General features: G+C 35.5%; 2 protein-coding genes across 4 annotated transcripts; one reads left to right on the top strand and one right to left on the bottom strand.

Annotated features, from left to right (window-relative positions):
* The first annotated feature begins 768 nt into the window (after positions 1–768).
* On the top strand, positions 769–4,643 carry hhla2b.2 (HERV-H LTR-associating 2b, tandem duplicate 2). Its single transcript, XM_067378058.1, has 6 exons — positions 769–1,102; positions 1,695–2,000; positions 2,516–2,773; positions 3,355–3,476; positions 3,667–3,721; positions 4,428–4,643. The coding sequence occupies exons 1-6, from the start codon at positions 1,057–1,059 to the stop codon at positions 4,487–4,489; spliced, it is 849 nt and encodes a 282-aa protein (XP_067234159.1). The 5' UTR covers positions 769–1,056; the 3' UTR covers positions 4,490–4,643.
* A 198-nt stretch (positions 4,644–4,841) lies between these two features.
* cip2a (cellular inhibitor of PP2A) lies at positions 4,842–20,042 on the bottom strand. 3 transcript variants are annotated; one of them, XM_067378055.1, is made up of 22 exons: positions 20,004–20,042; positions 19,637–19,767; positions 18,961–19,108; positions 18,752–18,867; positions 16,502–16,596; positions 15,709–15,805; positions 15,472–15,594; positions 15,178–15,323; positions 15,021–15,096; positions 13,875–14,102; positions 13,304–13,463; positions 12,757–12,898; positions 11,416–11,515; positions 11,207–11,325; positions 8,527–8,716; positions 8,235–8,309; positions 8,040–8,150; positions 7,672–7,868; positions 7,430–7,543; positions 6,509–6,591; positions 6,262–6,380; positions 4,842–6,093 (listed from the first exon to the last, which is right to left on the bottom strand). In XM_067378055.1, the coding sequence occupies exons 2-22, from the start codon at positions 19,736–19,738 to the stop codon at positions 5,941–5,943; spliced, it is 2,694 nt and encodes an 897-aa protein (XP_067234156.1). In that variant the 5' UTR covers positions 19,739–19,767; positions 20,004–20,042; the 3' UTR covers positions 4,842–5,940. The 3 variants fall into 3 exon arrangements, with proteins under 3 accessions (XP_067234156.1, XP_067234155.1, XP_067234157.1); XM_067378054.1 differs by having other exon boundaries at positions 19,979–20,035; XM_067378056.1 differs by having other exon boundaries at positions 18,752–18,864; positions 19,979–20,035.
* Positions 20,043–20,357: the final 315 nt, after the last annotated feature.

Below are 20,357 nucleotides of genomic sequence, written 5' to 3'. Positions count from 1 at the left end.
GTGGATAAGTATTCATACACAGCACAGATCATAATCAGTGAGCATGTTTTCAAATAGTGTTGTTTTCTAAATAAAGTTTGAGGAAGTTTGGTGGTGACTACTTTGATCCGCGACCATGGTGTGCTGTAGTCCGTTTATAGCCTACTGTTATCTTTTTATATCTGACGACTTTATTTAGGCTTCAGAATCTATAAATGTTGTGTTAACTTGTAAAGATTATCTTGATAGAAAAAGCGTGTAAGTGTCATAACCCTTTGTTAAACACAGAGCTTATTTTCTGCGATTTTCCAAAAGTCTATGGGAAAAATGCATAGGCTTTCAGTCGAGGGAACCCGAAAGTATTTTATTTATCTGCAATAAAAAAGTTTCTTGTGCTAATATCTCAAATGCTGAGATGTTTTCAGCAATAAAAAACAAAGTCATTTTAAATTTCTAATTCCATTACCTGTGTATACTGCACCATTATTTAAATAATTTCATTATGCTCTAGCCATCAAGGTAGAGGAATTACAACTTTAATGGGACATAGGCCTCCAGAAGCCAGTAGGAGGCAGCAAATTATTATAATCATGATTGTGGTAGTTTACATTTTATTTAATGTTTCATACATATATTATGCCAGATTCCTCAAATCTTTCCCTGGAAGGCCAAAGCTTAGAGCTCCAGAGTTTAGCTCCAACCCTCATCAAACACACCTGAGCAAGCTAAGCTCTTGTGGAACACTAGAAAATCAGGTATGTGAGTTTGATCAGTCTTTGAGCTAAACACTGCAGGACCGAATTTGAGGAACTCTGCACTACATATATCATTTATTGGTTATAGTGTGTGACATTGCTGGGGTTTTGGGATTTAATGTGTACAGGTCAAAGGTCTAGATTCTTGATCAGGAATCTCTTTTTGAGCGTTTTGGATTAACAAATGGGAGGTAACGTGTGACGTAACTCGTAAACCCTGTTTATCAGCAACTCAGAGAGTTTCTGGCAATGATGTGAAATCAAAAGAAAAAACAAGCGACAGACTATACATGACACACAAATAGTTTTATATTATGTGATTATGAAGCTGGTGATCTTGCTGTGGATTCTGCCTGTAACTTTAGGAGGTAAGAAACTAAAATATCATACATATATACAGATCTATATGTGTCTCATCTCACTAACTCAACTTTGTACGGTCACATTAGCACCTCTGTCAAAGATTAAATATATTTGTAATTAAATGTTTAATTGTAACTTTAATTGTAAATGTTTAACTTTTTATCATATGAATGTAAAGAACTAAACTGGATGATTGTTTTTTTTTTTTTTTTCTCAAAGATAAATGTTTCTAAAGACATTTTAGATTAAATAATTTTTTAATTATACTAATTTTATAATCCTTCATTAAGAACAGTATGTATTAAGTTAGACTTTCAGCTGAAAGTGAACACATCAGTATAGCCTTACTCAGATTTGAACTTTGATACAAAAGTAAATGATTACAGACTTATTGGAACCACATGTTCTGTTGACCCCAAAGGCATTTCGCAAAAGGCTATTTCAGCTTAATTCTCCGTGGCCTTACTGAAGGTTGTTTTATTCATGATTTTATTTACATAAAAGGACTTACAACACACATGACAGTGTTTGAACATACCTACCTCTACCTGTATAGTTTTGACACTTTTCTGACACTGCAATTTGGTGTTTCTACAGACATCTATGTCACCTGTATCTACTCTGAGGAATGTGTGTTACCTTGCACAGCCACCCACCTCGACATTATCCACTGGTACAAGGATAGTAAAGCAGTGCATTCATTCTTCCACGATAAAGACCAGTTGGACCATCAGTCCGAGGACTACAAGGGAAGAACATCCCTGTTCCCGGAATCTGAAATCAAAAATGGAAATGTATCACTCTTACTAAAAAACATCAGTGTTCAAGATGAAGGCAGATACAGGTGCTACGCTGCTGATGAAACAAAAAATGATGAGAAGTATGTGTCTGTGTCTGTAGAAGGTGAGAGTGAGAATTTCTGAAACTCTTAAAAACCTTTACAAATCCATAACTTTTTAAAGAAAGTATATCTCTGACTTTTCTTTCCTATGAGTCTAAATGAGATGCTACCTATATAGTGGAAAAAGCATTCAAATTTGATCTATGAATCAACACTAAAAAATGCTGGGTTAAAAACAACCCAAGTTGGGTTAATGATGGACAAACCCAGCAGGTTAGGTTAAAGGGCATCTATTATGCCCTCTTTCACAAGATGTTATATAACACTCTGGTCTGGTCAAGTTTTGGCTTAAAATACCCCACAAATTTGCCACTATTTGGGGATGCGCAAAAACGTGCCTTTTACTATATTACTATATTGCTGGCTAAAAAAAATGAATCCAAAATTGGTTGAAAAAAATGGCTGAGTGAAAACAACCCAATCCCTGGGTTTGTCCATATTAAACCCAGCCTTTTTTAGAGTGAATATGCTCTTATTTAGAAAGAGAAACTAATACTGTGTTGCTATTTTTTTTTAGCTCCAGCTAAATCAGTGGATATCACTTTAAAAGGTGATACAGTTATCTGTACCACCAGTGGAGTTTATCCAAAACCACTCATCTCGTGGTCCTCAGATCCACCAGCAAAGGAGCCATTGAATACTTTTCAGCAAACAGAAGAAAAACTGTTTAATGTGACAAGCGAACTTAAAGTGGGGAACATCAGTAATACCTACAAATATACCTGCTCGATAACCACTAAAGACATTACACAGACAGCTACTCTGGAAAAGCAAGGTAAATTCTCATTCAAGCATTTGATTGGTCAAAATTCTGTGTAGTGCATGATGAGTCATCAATGTTTACGCTCATTATGCAAGCCTCAGTCACTTCAAGAGGTATAACATTTCTACTCTATAGAAAGCTGTTTATGTAAAGCAAACAAGTCAAGTCACATTTATTTACTGTATATAACGCTTTATGCAATACAGATTGTTTCAAAGCAGCTTTACGGTGATAACAGAAAGATGATTCAATAATGCAAACAGTTCATTTCGGCTGTACAGAAGCTCTAAAAAGAAAATAGTGTCAGTTGAAGTCAGTTCAGTGTTTATTCTGTTGTAGAGATCATCAATTATTACATTAGTTCATTCATCCCTAAAGCAGTTATGCAGAAAACGGTGAGGTCAACGTCCAGCTCAGTTCAGTTCTCATCCAATAGTGTCAGTGCAGTCAAATCAATAATATTGTTGAATGTTAAATTTCAAGCAATCAAACAAACACCAAAGATATAAATATAAACCAGATAATAATGTGTTGAATATGGCCACTTGAGATATCATTCAAAGAGATTTAACCCTAATTTCTTTTCCATACAGCTTCGGAAATTGAAGGTATTAATGGCATTATAATACCCGTTATTGTTATTGTTGCCATTGTTATTGTTATTGGCACTGGCATTGGCATTTTTGTTGTGAGGAAGAAAAAGAAATCACAAAAGGTGAGCTACTTTATCGTGTTCTTCTATTGTTATATTAGGATTTTATTTATACATTTTAAACATTATACATTTTATATATATAAACCATATCCACTGATTTCTTGTCATTCAAATTAAACTGTATTCCTCTTAAAATTTGAAACTCAGAACTGTTAGTGCGAAAACTGAGCTGCCATGTGCCTTCACACAGGAATGTTCCGAGGATTCAGAAGAGATGAAGAACTTGAATAGAATCTCAGAAAATGGTAAAAAAAAAACAGAAATGTGACTTCTCATCAAGTCCAGTGTCCTATGGATTAACAAACTCTTACTTTCGCCACATGAACAGTTTTGTGGATGGCAAAACGACAAGAAATTCCAGCACCTTATCTTTATTGTTCATATGTATTATTCAGGACTTATTACATGAGGACTAGTAAAAGCCTGAAGATAAATAAGACTATTGAAGGCAAATGCCAAGGCATGCCAAAGAGAAACCAGTGAGTGCAATGAGACAGAGAGAAAAAAAAGCTTACGAAACAAGTTTAATTTCCAAGCTTTGGATTTGGTTTCAGTCTGAAGACTGAAAATCATTGAAGCAGTCACTGCCCAGACTCAATGCTCCTTCTAAACTCACTGCCAGCTTGACCTTCAAGCTTAGATTTTTTAGACGATGTTTTCTGTATACTGAAGGACTTTTTCTTCTATCTTTCCCATTTTTAACATATTTTACATCACAGAAGTGGATGGATCAGATTTTAGTCATTCTGTTCTCTCAGGTTCGACTCTGTGACGTGAACACGAAACCAGTTTTAGCAGATTCCACAGGAAAACTTCTGAAACCATTTTCTTAAGAGAACAAAATTTGAAAAACTTTAAAGACAGTCCGTCTATAGCAAGCTATAGTTGCTGTGACTGAAGCAAAAAATATGTAAAGCAAGTTTTTTTTTTTTTTTTGCTTGTTTTTTTTAGGTGCTACTCTTTTACCATGGCAACCATCAACATTCCAACACTACAATGATTGTGATATTTAAGCTGTCTATTCACCTGTTGATTAATGAAGGGGCTTCATGTGGGGCAATGTTTTTCTGTTGCACTTTTACGTGGTGTAAACCTGTTTGTTCAGATTGCATTATTTAATTTAATGAAGATAAACTCCGCTGTGAAGAATGTAAATAAAATTGATGTGTAATGAAATTCTCCATTTGCCTCATTCCATAACAGGGCTCAGCAAGTCACTTTATAAAGCACAAAACTATGAGAAACTATGAGTCACATACACTTAAGACTCAAATGATAAAGGAAATCATACCTTTAACCTGAAACAGAGACACGCCTCTAGCTATAAAGCAACAAAAACACAAAGATAACAACACAGTGTTTCGAACTCTCCATCATACGATTAATGTTAAAAATAAATCAGAATTAGGTGATGGAAAAATTAATCTTCTTAAACTGAATGAAATATTTTTTTTTCAACAAGTCTAGGAAAAAAGTTAAGAGTTTATACCCACAGGAAATTGTTTTACAGAAGCTTTTGACTCTTTAAGAAAATCTGTTGTTTGTGGTTACTGATGTATCAGTATGCACTGAATCACACTGACAAACTGTGAGAATCTAAGAGTATGTTTAAACAGAACTGAAGATTAACACATGTCTATTGAAGAAACGTTCACACTCACATGTCAGAATATCTGTCAAAGAGCCAATGTGTGGCATCTAGAACACAAACACGTGGCTGCTGATTGGCTGACAAAGTATGTAAGTATGTAACAAATCAGGTTCTGCCAAAACAGAAAGTTAAAGGCTACACTGAAACTTGCATTAGTATACCTGCTCTTGTTCTCATTTATGTGCACATTATGTTGTTTTCTACAATGGAAAAGTGCACTTATGAATTATACAGAAATAACCCTTAACCCTAATAAAACACTTACTTTCTGCTGTAAAACATCATTCTTATCAAATTGAAACTTAGAGAATGACCACTAAGCCTTTTCTCTGTTGCCCAAGATGTCTCACCCTTAACCCAATTTTGTAATCAGTGTCAAAACATATTTAGAAACAGAGGAACATGCCCATTTGGTCAGGACACCTCTGATAGACATTCTACGATGATGTGGATAAAGCCATAAGGGGGGACAATCCTTGTTTATTGAAAAACAAAAAGGGGAAAAAGATTAAAATAGTGTCTCAAAATCTTTAAAAAGTTCGTACAGTGCCCTCTGGTGGACAAAGATGGACATTTTTAAAATTCTACACCATGTTAATAGCTGAATAATTCAGTCTAAAATAATTTCAAATGAATGTAATCCAAAATGGAAGCAGATTAATGTTCTGTCCACAGTTAATTCATTCATAAGCACATGAAGGTAAAAAAACATACAAAGTGTACAGATTAAAAGTGACAATACACAGATAAAATAAGTTATTTTCATTTCATTAAGCATGTATTTCATGGTGTGTACATGAGAACGTGTGCATATCACAGAGAGAGGTTGGCGGTGACGTCTCCCTTTAGTTTGCCGCTGCTGAGACTGTGTATCATGGCGATCATTTGCGTGTGTTTGCTCAGCTCTTCCTCCATCTTCTCCAGCTTGGCCCCCAGCTGGGACTTCTGCAGCTCCAGAGAGGAAGCCTACAAAATGAGTGCAAAAACAGAAAACACACTGGATCATTATGTGGCCTACATGATGTTTATATAGCAGGTATAAAATATTTAAAGCTAAATTATGACGGTTTTGTTTAGTAATGACAGTATGAAATCGAGACTGAGAGGAAAGGTTTGAATGAGTGTTGACGGCACCTTGATGCTGCTGTCCTTCCTGGCTTGCTCTGTCTTATTAAGCTCTTTCTTGAGAATGGAAATATTCTCCTCCATCTCATGAATCTGCTCTTCTTGTCTTCTCACCTCATTCTGAAGACCTGATGTAGCACAGCAAGACACTCAACTCTATACTTTACACCAAACACACAAGTGTGTAAAACTGAAACAGCACAAAGTTCATAAAACCCATGTGACAAACTACTGCTGCTCAAACATTTTTTCTCACCTGCTATATTTTTGTCTTTCTCCAACACATCTGTCTTTAGGCCCTTTATCTGCTGTTCTTTTTCTGCAATGTCTGCAAGAGTCCTGAGCAGATAGAAGACCAAAGATTTGAAGGTCATTCAATCATTTTCAAGTTATTCATTTTCTATCAACAGTCAAGTTTCTTATTATTGTTTATTATTATTATGAATAATATTATTTCTGACTAATTCAGGGTTGGCAACCCAACTCCAATAAATAATAATTATTGTTATTAATATAATAATAATAATCAATTATTGTTTTTATTATTGTAAAACTAATTATTATTATTATTATTATTATATTGTTATCATTGTTATTATTATTAATATTTCTGACAGTGTTGGCCTACTCCAACTCCAATAAATAACAACAATTATTATAATTAAAACAATAATAATTGTTATTAATACAATAATAATACATTTTTGTTTTTTATTGTTAATATAATAATAATTACTATTATTATTTGTTTTTTATAGTTAAAACTATAACAACAACTATTAATTATAATAATATTAATTATTATTATATTGTCTAGTATAATAATAATAATAATTATTAATAATTATTATTTATTTATTTATTTATTTATTATTTTTATTATTGGAGTTGGGCTATGCTTCATAATATAATAATTTTACATACTAATAATAATAACATTATTAACTAATTTAAGGGTGGCATAAAGCATAGTCTAACTTTAATAATAATAACTAATAAAACAATAATAACTAATAAAAACTTTTTATTAATAATAATAATAATAATAATAATAGCAATATTAAAAAATATTATTATTAAGATTACGATTATTATTATTATTATTAAATTTGGGTTATGCTTAATGTTTAATGAGTAAAAAATGCCTGACATTCAAACCACCCTTTCAAACACTGACCTCTCCTGTTGGAGTTTTAATCCCTCGTTGGTCTTTCTCAGCCCCTCTGCCTGCTGGGTAAGAGAGATATGGGCACCCTGCAGTTCCTTCAGCATCCCTTCACTCTTGTCATACCTAAAATAAAAAAAAAGGACAAGGACAAGGAGAAAGTAGAAGTTGCTTATCTATAACAAATCATTTGACAGATCCATTCCTGAAGGGCTAAAAAGTATTATTCGAGTGTGAGAGAGAGGGACACTGACCTACTGAGCAGCTGGTTATAGGTGCCCTTCAGCTCCTGATGCTGGTCAGCGACTGCCTGCAGACGGCCGTTGTGCTCCAGGAGCTGCTGGCTGTCAGATTTCAGCCTCTCAACCTCCAACAGCTGATCCTTCAACTCCGTCTGCAGATCCTCTTTCCTCCGCTCTGTGTCTTTCAGAAGAGAGGCTAATTTACGTGCCTAGAATGGGGAAAAAAAGTTAATTAAAAAATTAAATTAAAATGTAAATTTGCTCATACAGTATATTCGGTTAAAATAAACGTGCAACTCAAAAAAACATGCATAATTAAAAGTGGTGTAGAATGTGGTCAGCATTGTAGAAAGAAAAAAAAAAACATCTTTTTGTGAAACCTCAGCTTCCGCCTGAGCTCTCTGACAGCGGTATTGGGCAATAAGTCGATCAGCCTGTGACAGTGCGAGTGCTTTGGCCTCCAAAAGGTCCTGCAGACGGCTCTCTTTACACTACATAGACAACAGTACATACAATTATCTGCATAAGTTACATACTGTATACACAGGAAATTTCTACATAACTTGGTCACTTACCGCTAGTGCAGAGAGCTTCTGCTCATACACATCAATGATCTCTGACATGTGTACATCTTTCACTTTTTCCTGTAACTGTAACACCACATTAGAAACAAAACATGAGTTTGATTCAAATGCCTTTGACGATGTTTGGTTCATTAAATCAAGCAAGCCACCCACTTACTGGCACGTTTCTATTGTCAGTTCGGAAACACATGCAACTAAACCCACGGTGGAACATCTGCGGATATTGTGGTCACAGATCTAATATGTCTTTACCAGTTTCACATATCCAGACAAATGCAGTCACCTCTACTCCGTTCTGAAGCTTCTCAATGAGGCTGTCGATACTGTGGTAAGCAGAATCAGAGGGTTCGGCATGCGTCATGGGAAAACTCTTAACAACGAAGGACACATCTTCACTAGCAGAACTGCTTCGGATCGACAACTCGCCGTCCCTCTGACGATATGCATTATTGGCAGCAATACTATCCCCTAGACTTAAACAAGAGCGACAGAGGAACATTAATATTCCAGAATTTAGTGTCAGTGTTCTAAATACACTACTGCTCAAATTTTATTTTAAGAAAATAAAAATAGCTTTATTCAGGTAGGATGCATTACATTAATCAAAAGCGACTACATATAAACAATGTTACAAAAGTTTCCTATTTCTATTCATCAGTGAATCCTGAAAAAAAATGCATAATGGTTTTCAAATCAGCATATTAGAATGAGTTCTGAAGGATCATGTGACACCACAACCCTATACGGAAACACTGAAGCTCAAGTCGCCATTGGCTAGTTTTTTATTTTACTTGCCAGACTTTTTACATGGAATGCAAGAACAATGCAAGTGAAAAAAATTCTACATAAATATAATATAAATATAAAACATACATTTCAAACACTATTAAAGTCAAGTATACAGTCTAATAAAATAACAAATAATCAAAGTACAATACTGTATCAGTGTATAAATTAAATATAGATGAATCCTTGTTAAAGTAACAAAACTTATTCAGTCAAGAGCATTTAGTGATTTTTTGCAGCGAGTCTGTTGTTTGATTAACATTTAAAAAAAAACACTGTCACTTTAAGACATAATGCAAGGATCCAATATACTGATACTGTACACATGCATTTTCTTTCTTGACTGTTTACGTTTACTTAAGATATAACCGACTATGTTTATTATGATACTCGCCAAGACGGGCATTTTGATAATTTTCATTAAAATTGTCTGTTCACGTGCAAGAATACGAGAAAGAGAGCTCAATTCAGTACTCACCTGCTATCAGATGTAGCTTTCTGGGCGCGTGCTTCGGAAATGCAGTTTGCGTTCGTAAAACTTCTCAAATAGTGTGCACGAGTTATCTTTCGCATCTTCTTGTGCTTCTTTAAATTGCCAAGGCTTAAAAATGCGTGGAAATGATAAACTTTCATGGCGACACAGCACTGGCCCAATCGGGACAATCACAGTTCTGTCACCGAGCCCTGCATGTGCTCTCTTTCACGTTGAGTGTGCGTGTGTGAGAGAAAAGTGACAGAGGGCGCTCTCAGCCAAGCAACGGTGCATAAAGCTCAGCAGGCATTGAGCATAAGAGCCTTCTTTCAAAAACATTAAAATATCTTAATAATCCCACTTTTAACTGATAGTGTACAATTTGGTTGCTAAAGGATCTGAAGATTTACAATAGCAACCTTTGTGTGTAACTTTAATTTAATTTAATTTATTATTTATCTATTATATTCATTTATATAACTTATTCATTATTATTATTCATTTACATCATTTAACTATTTTATTCATCTATATCATTAATTTATTCATTATTATTCATTTACATCATTTATAATTTATTCATATTATTATTATTATTATTATTATTATTCATTTATGTCATTTATGTTTTATTTTTTTATATTTTGTATTACTCATTTCTTTTCTGTTGTTTAAATCTTAAGACTGTGTGGTCTAAAGGGATGTTTGTCATCATAGGAGATAAGAGAATGTCTCCATTTCAAGGTTTTAACGTCACAGGACGATGGTGTGAAGCTGTAATTTTCCATTGTTTTCCCCTTGGTATAACAACACTTGTTGGAAATGTACTGGTCAGACAAAGTCTGAGCATTGATCCATACACAAGACTATTCAATGAACTATGGTCTTTTATCATCATTACTTTGTCTCCTGCTTCTGCTCTTCTCTGGCTTTACAGTCAACTCATAGGCTGATAGAAGGCTATTAATAGAGTTCTTGAGGTACCAGACAAGACTTTCTGTTGACAGGTTTGCTGGGTTGCATACACCAGACAAATAGGTATCATTTGACAAGATCTGGCATCCAGGACTAGATTTTATATTTCTGACATGAAGATTTCATCAAATCTAACATTGCAAAACAACATTAATATATATTCTGATGAAAATATAGTACTTGCACGTGTAAAAACTTCCCACCACAATGCAAGGGGCATCGTCGGCGGTCACCAACGCGTGGTTTGTAAGAACTTCTCAGTGGTTTTTAGCATGTTCCTATGATGTTTTTATCCCAATGACTGCTAGGTGGTTGCTAAGGGGTTCTGGATGGTTGCTAGGGTATTCTCAATTTGTTCAGACTTCTAACCCTAAGTATGAGCGATAGTAATGAAAAATTTAGTAAAATGAAATTTATAAATGAAACTAACATTTTACAATAAGTTTCATTAGTTAACATTAGTACTAACAAGAACAATGAACTGCACTTCTGCAGCATTTTTTAATCTTTGTTAATGTTAATTTCAGCATTTACTAATACATTATTCAAATCAAGTGTTAGTTAATACATTAACTAATGTTAACAAATGAACCTTATTGTAATGAAACTCTTATTATACTTAAGTCGTTAAGGTGGCAGTCACTATATTTTGCACTTCATAAAGTGGACTGATCGTTTTGACAACTCAAAAAGGTTGTTCACACTGTGGCGATGTGTTCTGTTTACTCACATGACAGAGGGGAAGTCAGGGAGTGGGGCCGCTTCAAATAGTATGCGAAGCGCTACCTGCACATGCTCTCTGCGGCTCGAGGTCAGAGCTAATGAGAGAGGTGTCACCATGCGCTTGTCCTGCATGCAATGCCAAAGAGGTTGTGTAAGAAAGAGATATAAAAAATATACAGTGATCAGAAACGAGGGAGGGCAGAATAAGTCTCGCACCTGTAAGATCCTGTAGATGGAAGTTTCCATGTCTGGCATCTGCTGCTTGAGGTGGCTCATCAGTTCCAGAGTCTTCAACACCACCTCAGAGCACAGCTGACTAGAGATACACACGTCGACAACTTTAAAAATCAATAACACCAGAAATATAGTATGTTTAATGAAAAAAAAAAAAGTTTAACATTTTTCACTTTCACTCCAAAAAAGTACACTAGAGTTTAAGAATTTACGAATAAGACTAAGAATAAGATTACTGGTATGAGCACGTACAAAGGCAGGAAGTGCTGACGTCAGAAGTTTTCTTTGGGCCAGTCATAAAGCTTGTTGATTATGTGAACAGCACATTTGCGTACTAAAAAAGTCAATCTGGTACTTTATGGTAATTTACTGGGTTTAATCAAGTGTGCTGCACACATTCAGAAAAGTGAAGTCAAAACATTTCAATCTCCCCTTGTGGCTGGCTGGAGTATAGGTCAAAAACCCCGCCCCTCGCCATGCAATCCAATGGGATACAAGCCAAACTAAAAAACAAAATCCCGATTACACTTAAAATAATTTTTATAAAGATAGTTTCTGTCATTTTAGGTAGTCCTTATCATGCTAACATGTTTTCAAGTGTTAGTTTTTCCATTTAGACTCAGGCTCTAAATGATGTTGCTTAAATATTTTGGCTTCAATTTTCTACAGTGGAAGAAAGTGGAGACGCATCGTGCATCTTTTTTCTTTTAATTATAGTCTGAGTTTCATGTATGAAAGGGGCCATTTTCTTAAAGACCTTTTAATCTTCAAGCTAATGTCTAAAGGCTTGAAATTAAATATATATTCTGCAAAACAAATGTATTTCTTGAAAAAACTAAAAACTAACAATAATGATAAAAACAAAAAAGCGTATTTCACCTTTGACGCAGTATCTTATTTTATTTGGCAAGGATTCATTAAATTGATCAAGTGACAGTAAAGACATTTACAATGATATAAAAAAAATTTGTTTAATCTATTTATCATAGAATCCTGAAAAAAAAAAATTCCACAAAAAAACATCAGCACAATTATTTTTTCAGCATTGGTAATACTAAGAAATGTTTCTTGAGCAGCAAATCAGCATATTAGAATGATTTCTGAAAAATTTAGCGTTGCCAACACACATAAATTACATTTTAAAATATATTAAAACATTATGTCACAATATTACTGTTCTGACTATTTTGATCAAATAAATGCAGCCCTGATGAGCATAGGAGACTTCTTACAAAAATATTTAAAAGATTAAAACATTTTGAACAGTAGTGTAAGTGTCAATATTTTCTCACAAATGGTATTCCTTCTAGAATATTTAATTACCTGAGATGGTGGTTGGATGTAGTGCAGGTGGACCCAGCAAGGTCCTGAAAGTAGGATAGCAGAAGCTCCACCTGCGAGACACACACTTCAGGACTGAGCCGCAGGGATACCAGCATCTTCAGAGCATCATCGCCACAAAGCAGTGAAAGAGTCAAGGATATCTCTACTACTGCATGCAGCACAATCAGACTGTTACAATACAACTATAACATTACTGGTCAATTCATATATAAACCAGGATGATAAATTAGCAGATATCTGCCATTTTAAGATTTTATATTGGTGAATAACTGTCCGCATATTGTTATTTCTGTGTTGACAAGTCCAGATTTTAAGTCCTGACAGCAGATTTTTGGTTGTAATTATTCAGCTGACTACATTTTCTAATTTATTTACAAATTGTCTATACATTTTCATTTAATATCAGTCATTTTTAGCATGTCACATCACAATATTTGCCATTGGCATTGACTACTAATGGAAATAGAAGGCTTGATCTGTGATGTGTGTTGAAGTGTGATTATTTGTGCTTAATAAGTAAGGATATCTAGCAGAAAGTCAACGACACGGCCTGCACGCAGACAGTGTTTCTTTAGCAGGTGGTCTCCTTCAGTGGAGTCTGGAGACTGCAGCAAAACCAACACTTCCTGTAGTAGCAGCTCCACAAACGACTGAGCTGAGCTGCACAGAGCGGAATCAATCGCCTCCTGGACGAACACAAGCAAAAATTAATGGATTAATAAGATGGAAATTCTCTAACATGATAACAGGTCCCAGTCAAACTATTTGAATTATGCATGGAATCCTATTTTATTATAGAAAAATAAGAATGAAATTAATAGAAAAATATCATTTATATACAAAAAATATATAAAAAAATATTTTAATTCTTTTAAATGAATGTCATGCAAAAATGTAATTAAAAATAATGGCTAAATTATATATGTTCCAATTACCATCAGTCTATTCTTTGTATTAGGGATGCACAATTTTTTTATTTATCAGTAATGGTCAAAATTGGATATTTGATTGTGCAAGACATCTAAAGGAGTTTTCTTTGTAAAGGTTCTTTTTAAAGCTGTTTTGTAACAATAAACTGGATTAAAACACCAGCATACTTCAAAAAGCTCAGTCAGCAGGGACAGAGCCTGCATGTAGCACTGATCTGGACCATCCAGAGGTGAAGTGACCCAGTGGACAAGTGCTAAACTTGGTTCAGACCCTCGAGCCTGGACACCTTTTCTAGTACCAGGCTGTATTCGAGGGGCTGGGGGTCGAAGCACCGTCTCACAGACGAGCTTACGCAGGACAGGAACTGAGCACAGAGAAACCAGCAACTCCATAACCTGCAGAGAAAGAACTTATTATTATCTTCACCAATTAGGACTAGAATTTATGACTCTCATTAACCCCTTTCACACATGCAGTCTTTATTGGCAAATTAAATACAAGTTAATCAATTATGGCACTTTGGTGGCAATGGCAGCTGTAACATTACCATTATGGTAATGTACCAGTATGACGCTATGTGTGAACAAAGAATAAGATTACTGGTATGAGCACGTACAAAGGCAGGAAGTGCTGACAACAGAAGTTTTCTTTGGGCCAGTCATAAAGCTTGTTGATTATGTGAACAGCACATTTGTGTAATAAAAAAGTCAATCTTGTACTTTATGCTAATTTACTGGGTTTAATCAAGTGTGCTGCACACATTCTGAAAAATGAAGTCAAAATATTTCAATCTCCCCTGGTGGCTGGCTGGAGAATAGGTCATAAACCCTGCCCCTCGCCGTGTAATCCAATGGGATACAAGCCAAACTAAAAAACAAAATCCAATAATTTTTTATTTTCCAATAAGTTTGATTTGTTGGTTATTTGATTTTATAAAAACAGAGTGTAACATCATGATTGAGAGCTATGCTTGCGATTCAGTCTGCGGGAACGGGACTATGGGTGGGACCTCGATAACGCGGCAGCACCTCAGGCTCACTACTGTGCAGACTCAGGCTCTAAATGATGTTGCTTGGATATTTCGGCTTCAATTTTCTACAGTGGAAGGAAGTGGAGACGTATCATGCATCTTTTTTCTTTTATTTATAGTCTGTGAGTTTAATGTATGAAAGGGGCTATTTTCTTAAAGACCTTTTAATCTTCAAGCTAATGTCTAATGGCTTGAAATTAAATATATATTCTGCAAAACAAATGTATTTCTTGACAAAACTAAAAATTAACAATAATGATAAAAACAAAAAAGCGTATTTCACCTTTGACGCAGTATCAGGATCTTTGCTGTGTAAGAGCCCGAGAACCTCAGACAGACAGACTGATAGGTGTTTATACCTAACATGAGGGAAAAAAAAAAAGTTCAGACAGCGCTACTAGAAAGCCATTTCAAACAGCGCCATCAAACTTAACGCATACTTGGTCAGGTAATCAGCAATTTTGGGGTTTTTCAGGAGATCCACTAACAAGTCCACAGCATAATTCCTGGTTAACGTGCCATCTCCGTTGACTGTGATATTAAAAATTAGCTGAAAGGTCTGATGGATGTTCTCTGCATTGAACAGCTGCAAAAGAAAAAAACACCAAAGTAATACAACCTCAATACCACACATGGAAACAAGTTTCCATCCACAAGACAAGATGACGAAAAAGATAGATGAGCTAACCAACAACAGCTTTCTGTGTCTCGAAGAGTTGAGAATCTTGACCTACCTTCTGCCCAACCTCTTCATTAAGAGTCAAACTTGATAAAATGGAGAGCGCAAAGACAACCACAGTCAAACAGTTATGACCCAGGAAATTAATCAAGGCTCTGTAGAAAGCCTTCACATTACTCTGCAAAAAAAAAAAAGTAGACATAATATTCATCCGCAGGTTAGTTCACTAAAAAAAAAAATATATAAAAGTTCATTTTGAGAGTTTATATGCAGAGCTAATGTCTATTCTTACCTGAGATTTGATGTGTGACTGCACTGAAATGTCGTGTCGACAGAGGTTGGCCATCAGGCCCAGGCATGCCTTTACAATGTCATCATTACTTGACTGGCTAAAGACAACCATAAAAGCATTACATTTCAATAAAATAAAATCATTCTGAAGGATTTCAGTATTTTTTTTTTTTTTTTTGTTAATAAATACTTAAAAACAAGTAAAAAGGAACAACCTGTTTATTTTAGTATAACTGCTCTAGGGTGTCAACCTCACAATTCTGTGAATTTTTGCATGTGTAAACATTTTTGTGCTATAGTTTATTGCATCCTGCACCTCATAAAGGGTGCTACTAGACAGCCCACTGTGATTAAAAGCAAAAACTATGCTTCAGTTCAGGGTTGTGGTTTTCCACTACACAAGCCCTCGCATGCCTGTTTCCTCTTAACAAGACACCAAATAGCGTTTAACAGACAGACTTGTGACCACTTGTCAATATCATAATTTTATTTGTGGCCCTTACTGACAGCACATCACTCAAACATGAATAGCTTGTTGCCTGAAAAAATGATCAAAGTACCAGAGAAAGTATTGGTGTATTATTATAAAAACGCATCGTGCTAAAAATGCATTGCTTTTTTCTGGAATTGTCTATTTCACCACTAGTTTTATTATCCCCAAACTTTTGTAGTGTAGTAATATACACCATCTATACCTTTATAAACATGAAGACTACTATACTAAAAAGTGTCCAAGCCATCTACATAACAAACATCAAAGTACAAAGCAGAAAAGTGAATGTTGTGGTTCTTACACGTGATGCATCAGAAAGCTGATGAGTTCATGGATGTGAGAGGCACAATGCAGAGTCCTCACGTTGTAGGTCAGTCGCTGCAGCACATTCAGACACTGTGGAGACCGTTAAAGACATTATTCACATGACCAAATAATCTACAGTGGGTACGGAAAATATTCAGACCCCCTTAAATTTTTATATATTGCAGCTATTTGCTAAAATCATTTCCTCATTAATGTACACACAGCACCCCATACTGACAGAAAAACATAGAATTTTTGACATTTTTGCAGATTTATTAAAAAAGAAAAATGTAAATATCACATGGTCCTAAGTATTCAGACCCTTTGCTGCGACACTCATATATTTAACTCCGGTGCTGTCGATTTCTTCTGATCATCCTTGAGATGGTTCTACACCTTCATTTGAGTCCAGCTGTGTTTGATTATACTGACTGGACTTGATTCAAGAAAGCCACACACCTGTCTATATAAGACCTTACAGCTCACAGTGCAAGTCAGAGCAAATGAGAATCATGAGGTCAAAGGAACTGCTTAAAGAGCTCAGAGACAGAATTGTGGCAAGGCAAAAAAATTTCTGCTGCACTTAAGGTTCCTAAGAGCACAGTGGCCTCCATAATCCTTAAATGAAAGACGTTTGGGACGACCAGAACCCTTCCTAGAGCTGGCCGTCCGGCCAAACTGAGCTATCGGGGGAGAAGAGCCTTGGTGAGAGAGGTAAAGAAGAACTTAAAGATCCCTGTGGCTGAGCTTCAGAGATGCAGTCGGGAGATGGGAGAAAGTTGTAGAAAGTCAACCATCACTGCAGCCCTCCACCAATCAGGGCTTTATGGCAGAGTGGCCCGACGGAAGCCTCTCCTCAGTGCAAGACACATGAAAGCCCGCATGGAGTTGGCTAAAAAACACCTGAAGGACTCCAAAATGGTGAAAAATAAGATTGTCTATTCTAATGAGACCAAGATAGAACTTTTTGGCCTTAATTCTAAGCGGTATGTGTGGAGAAAACCATCACCTGTCCAATACAGTCTCAACAGTGAAGCATGGTGGTGGCAGCATCATGCTGTGGGGGTGTTTTTCAGCTGCAGGGACAGGACAACTGGTTGCAATCGAGGGAAAGATGAATGCGGCCAAGTACAGGGATATCCTGGACGAAAACCTTCTCCAGAGTGCTCAGGACCTCAGACTGGGCCGAAGGTTTAACTTCCAACAAGACAACGACCCTAAGCACACAGCTAAAATAATGAAGGAGTGGCTTCACAACAACTCTGTGAATGTTCTTGAATGGCCCAGTCAGAACCCTGACTTAAACACAATTGAGCATCTCTGGAGAGACCTAAAAATGGCTGTCCAACAACGTTTACAATCCACCCTGACAGAACTGGAGAGGATCTGCAAGGAGAAATGGCAGAGGATCCCCAAATCCATGTGTGAAAAACTTGTTGCATCTTTCCCAAAAAGACTCATGGCTGTATTAGATCAAAAGGGTGCTTCTACTAAATACTGAGCAAAGGGTCTGAATACTTAGGACCATGTGATATTTCAGTTTTTCTTTTTTAATAAATCTGCAAAAATGTCAACAATTCTGTGTTTTTCAAGTTCAATCTCAAGTCCATTTGGATAACTTCAATTAAACAACATGAAATAAAACCACTTTGGAAAAGATCTGCGCAATTCACCGCTCAAAAGTTTGAGTTTTTGCTGAAAGAAACGAATACTTTTCAATACTATTCTGCAAGGATGCATTAAACTGATCAAAAGTGAAATCAATGATATTTACATTGTTACAAAAGATTTCTATTTAACATTTTATTTATCAAAAAAAAAACTTGTTTTCAACATTTATAACGATAAGAAATATTTCTTGAGCAGCAAATCAACATATTAAAATGATTTCTGAAGGATCATGTGACACTGATGACTGGAGAAATGATGCTGAAAATTGAGCTTTGACATAACAGGAATAAACAACATTTTAAAATGTATTAAAATAGAGAAAACCGTTATTTTAAATTATAACACCATTTATAATAACATATTACAGTTTTTACTGTCTGTACTTTGATCAAATAAATTCAGCCATGGTGAGCATAAGAGACTTATTTCAAAAACATTTTAAAAAAATCTTACTGACCCCAAATTTTTGAATGGTAGTGCAAGTCACATTAAATAAGTTTTTATTGACCCTTTATAAAAATTTGCACATCAAAAGTCATGATTGGTCTTCACCAGACCTCATCAGTACTCTCACCTGCAGCACAAGAGGCTCTTCTGGTGTGGTTCTGTTGCAGTGAATTATGGCTGCCAGAGTGCCAGTGAAGTTGTAACTGCTGTGAAGAGCCTCTTTGGCCTCACCATCAGAAGCTACTGGGCCATTAAAAAAGTACATGCACAGGTAAACAGTGGTGATGTGTTTGTGACTATCTACCAACTGTATAACTATGTTAAAGAGTTTAGTACCAAACTGTGCCAGCAGGGATATAATGGTCCCCGTCAGTGTGTGATTGGTGTTGGGGTCTCCAGCTACCTCCATGAGTCCACTCAGACACTCGCTGGGCAGCACCTGACCTGAAAACAGCACTCCACTACATTTCAGCCCACAAACATCCTGCAAAATTAAAAAGAGAGCAATCAAAATATACATGCCCTTTTTCAGTTATTTGTTATTACAGAATTGAGACTGCATTCACACAGAGCAATCTATAGAAAATCAAATATCTTTTTAGAGCACGGGTTTTAAAACTGTGGCCACAAGAAACTGCTAGGGTCTGTGGGCGTATAAAAAAAAAATTAACTAACAGTACAGTACTAAAATGAGCACAATAGAAACTAATATATATATATAATTAAACTAGAAGCAAATTATATTATTAAAATAATAATTTGTGTCCTTCCAAAACACTAAAGGTGATTAATGACAGCCTCAGCCGCCATTCACTTTCATTGTATGGAAATCATGAATGAAAGTGAATGTTGTCTGAGACTGTCATTCCCTATTATCTCCTTTTGTGAATTAAAAGGAGAATTCATGTGGTTGAACATAATGTGGGTGACTAATTGATGACAAAATTGGATAGATTACACAAATAAAAAATATTTGTTTTGAATAATAGCATAGAAAAATGTTCTCACTCACTTCAATGTGTTTCTGCAGCTGTGATGCATTTAAAGCGCTTTTGTTATTTCTGTACTGACGGATGGCCAACAGAAGAGACTTCAAACAAGTCGAAACATCCATCTTTATCCACAAGGACGGTCAGTGGCGGCCTTAAACAAAAATTACCAAATAACTACGTTATCTGAATTGTTTAGGTTTTGTAAACATACAGTAGGCTATGCTAGTTGATAACAGACGATGTTACTGAGATTAAATAACGGATTTATCTTAATCTCTCCCATACAGCATTTTCATCAAACATTAACGTATCTTATATTTTAAAATGACATTTTATAGTATTTTATTTTTGGTAGTATTTACTCAAAAGTTTAGTTCCTCACAGCACCTTCCACTTCAACAGTAACTTCCTCCCGCTAACACTTCGAATCGCCGGAAGAGTTCATTCTCCGAAAGGGGTAGGGGGGAATGCTGGCGACATTTACAAATGTCTAAATATTTACGTTTAAAATATAGGGTTAAACATTTCACGAATTAGCACAAAGCTAAATAAATAAACTATTGGCTTATTTTTCTCTTAATGTTTATATTAATCTCGTTTTCAAAAGTTCTTAGGAAAGCTTTCAACCCCCCAATCAAGAAAGAATGGTTAAGTCGCACTGACGCAACTACGTTCATTGACCCGTGTACGTCATATTTGGATATTGAATTTACAGTGGTTGAACAATGAAACTGAAACGCC

This window comes from Chanodichthys erythropterus, chromosome 23 (genome assembly GCF_024489055.1).
Source record: "Chanodichthys erythropterus isolate Z2021 chromosome 23, ASM2448905v1, whole genome shotgun sequence".
NCBI lineage: Eukaryota > Metazoa > Chordata > Actinopteri > Cypriniformes > Xenocyprididae > Chanodichthys > Chanodichthys erythropterus.
This window is presented reverse-complemented; position numbering and strand designations above follow the sequence as displayed.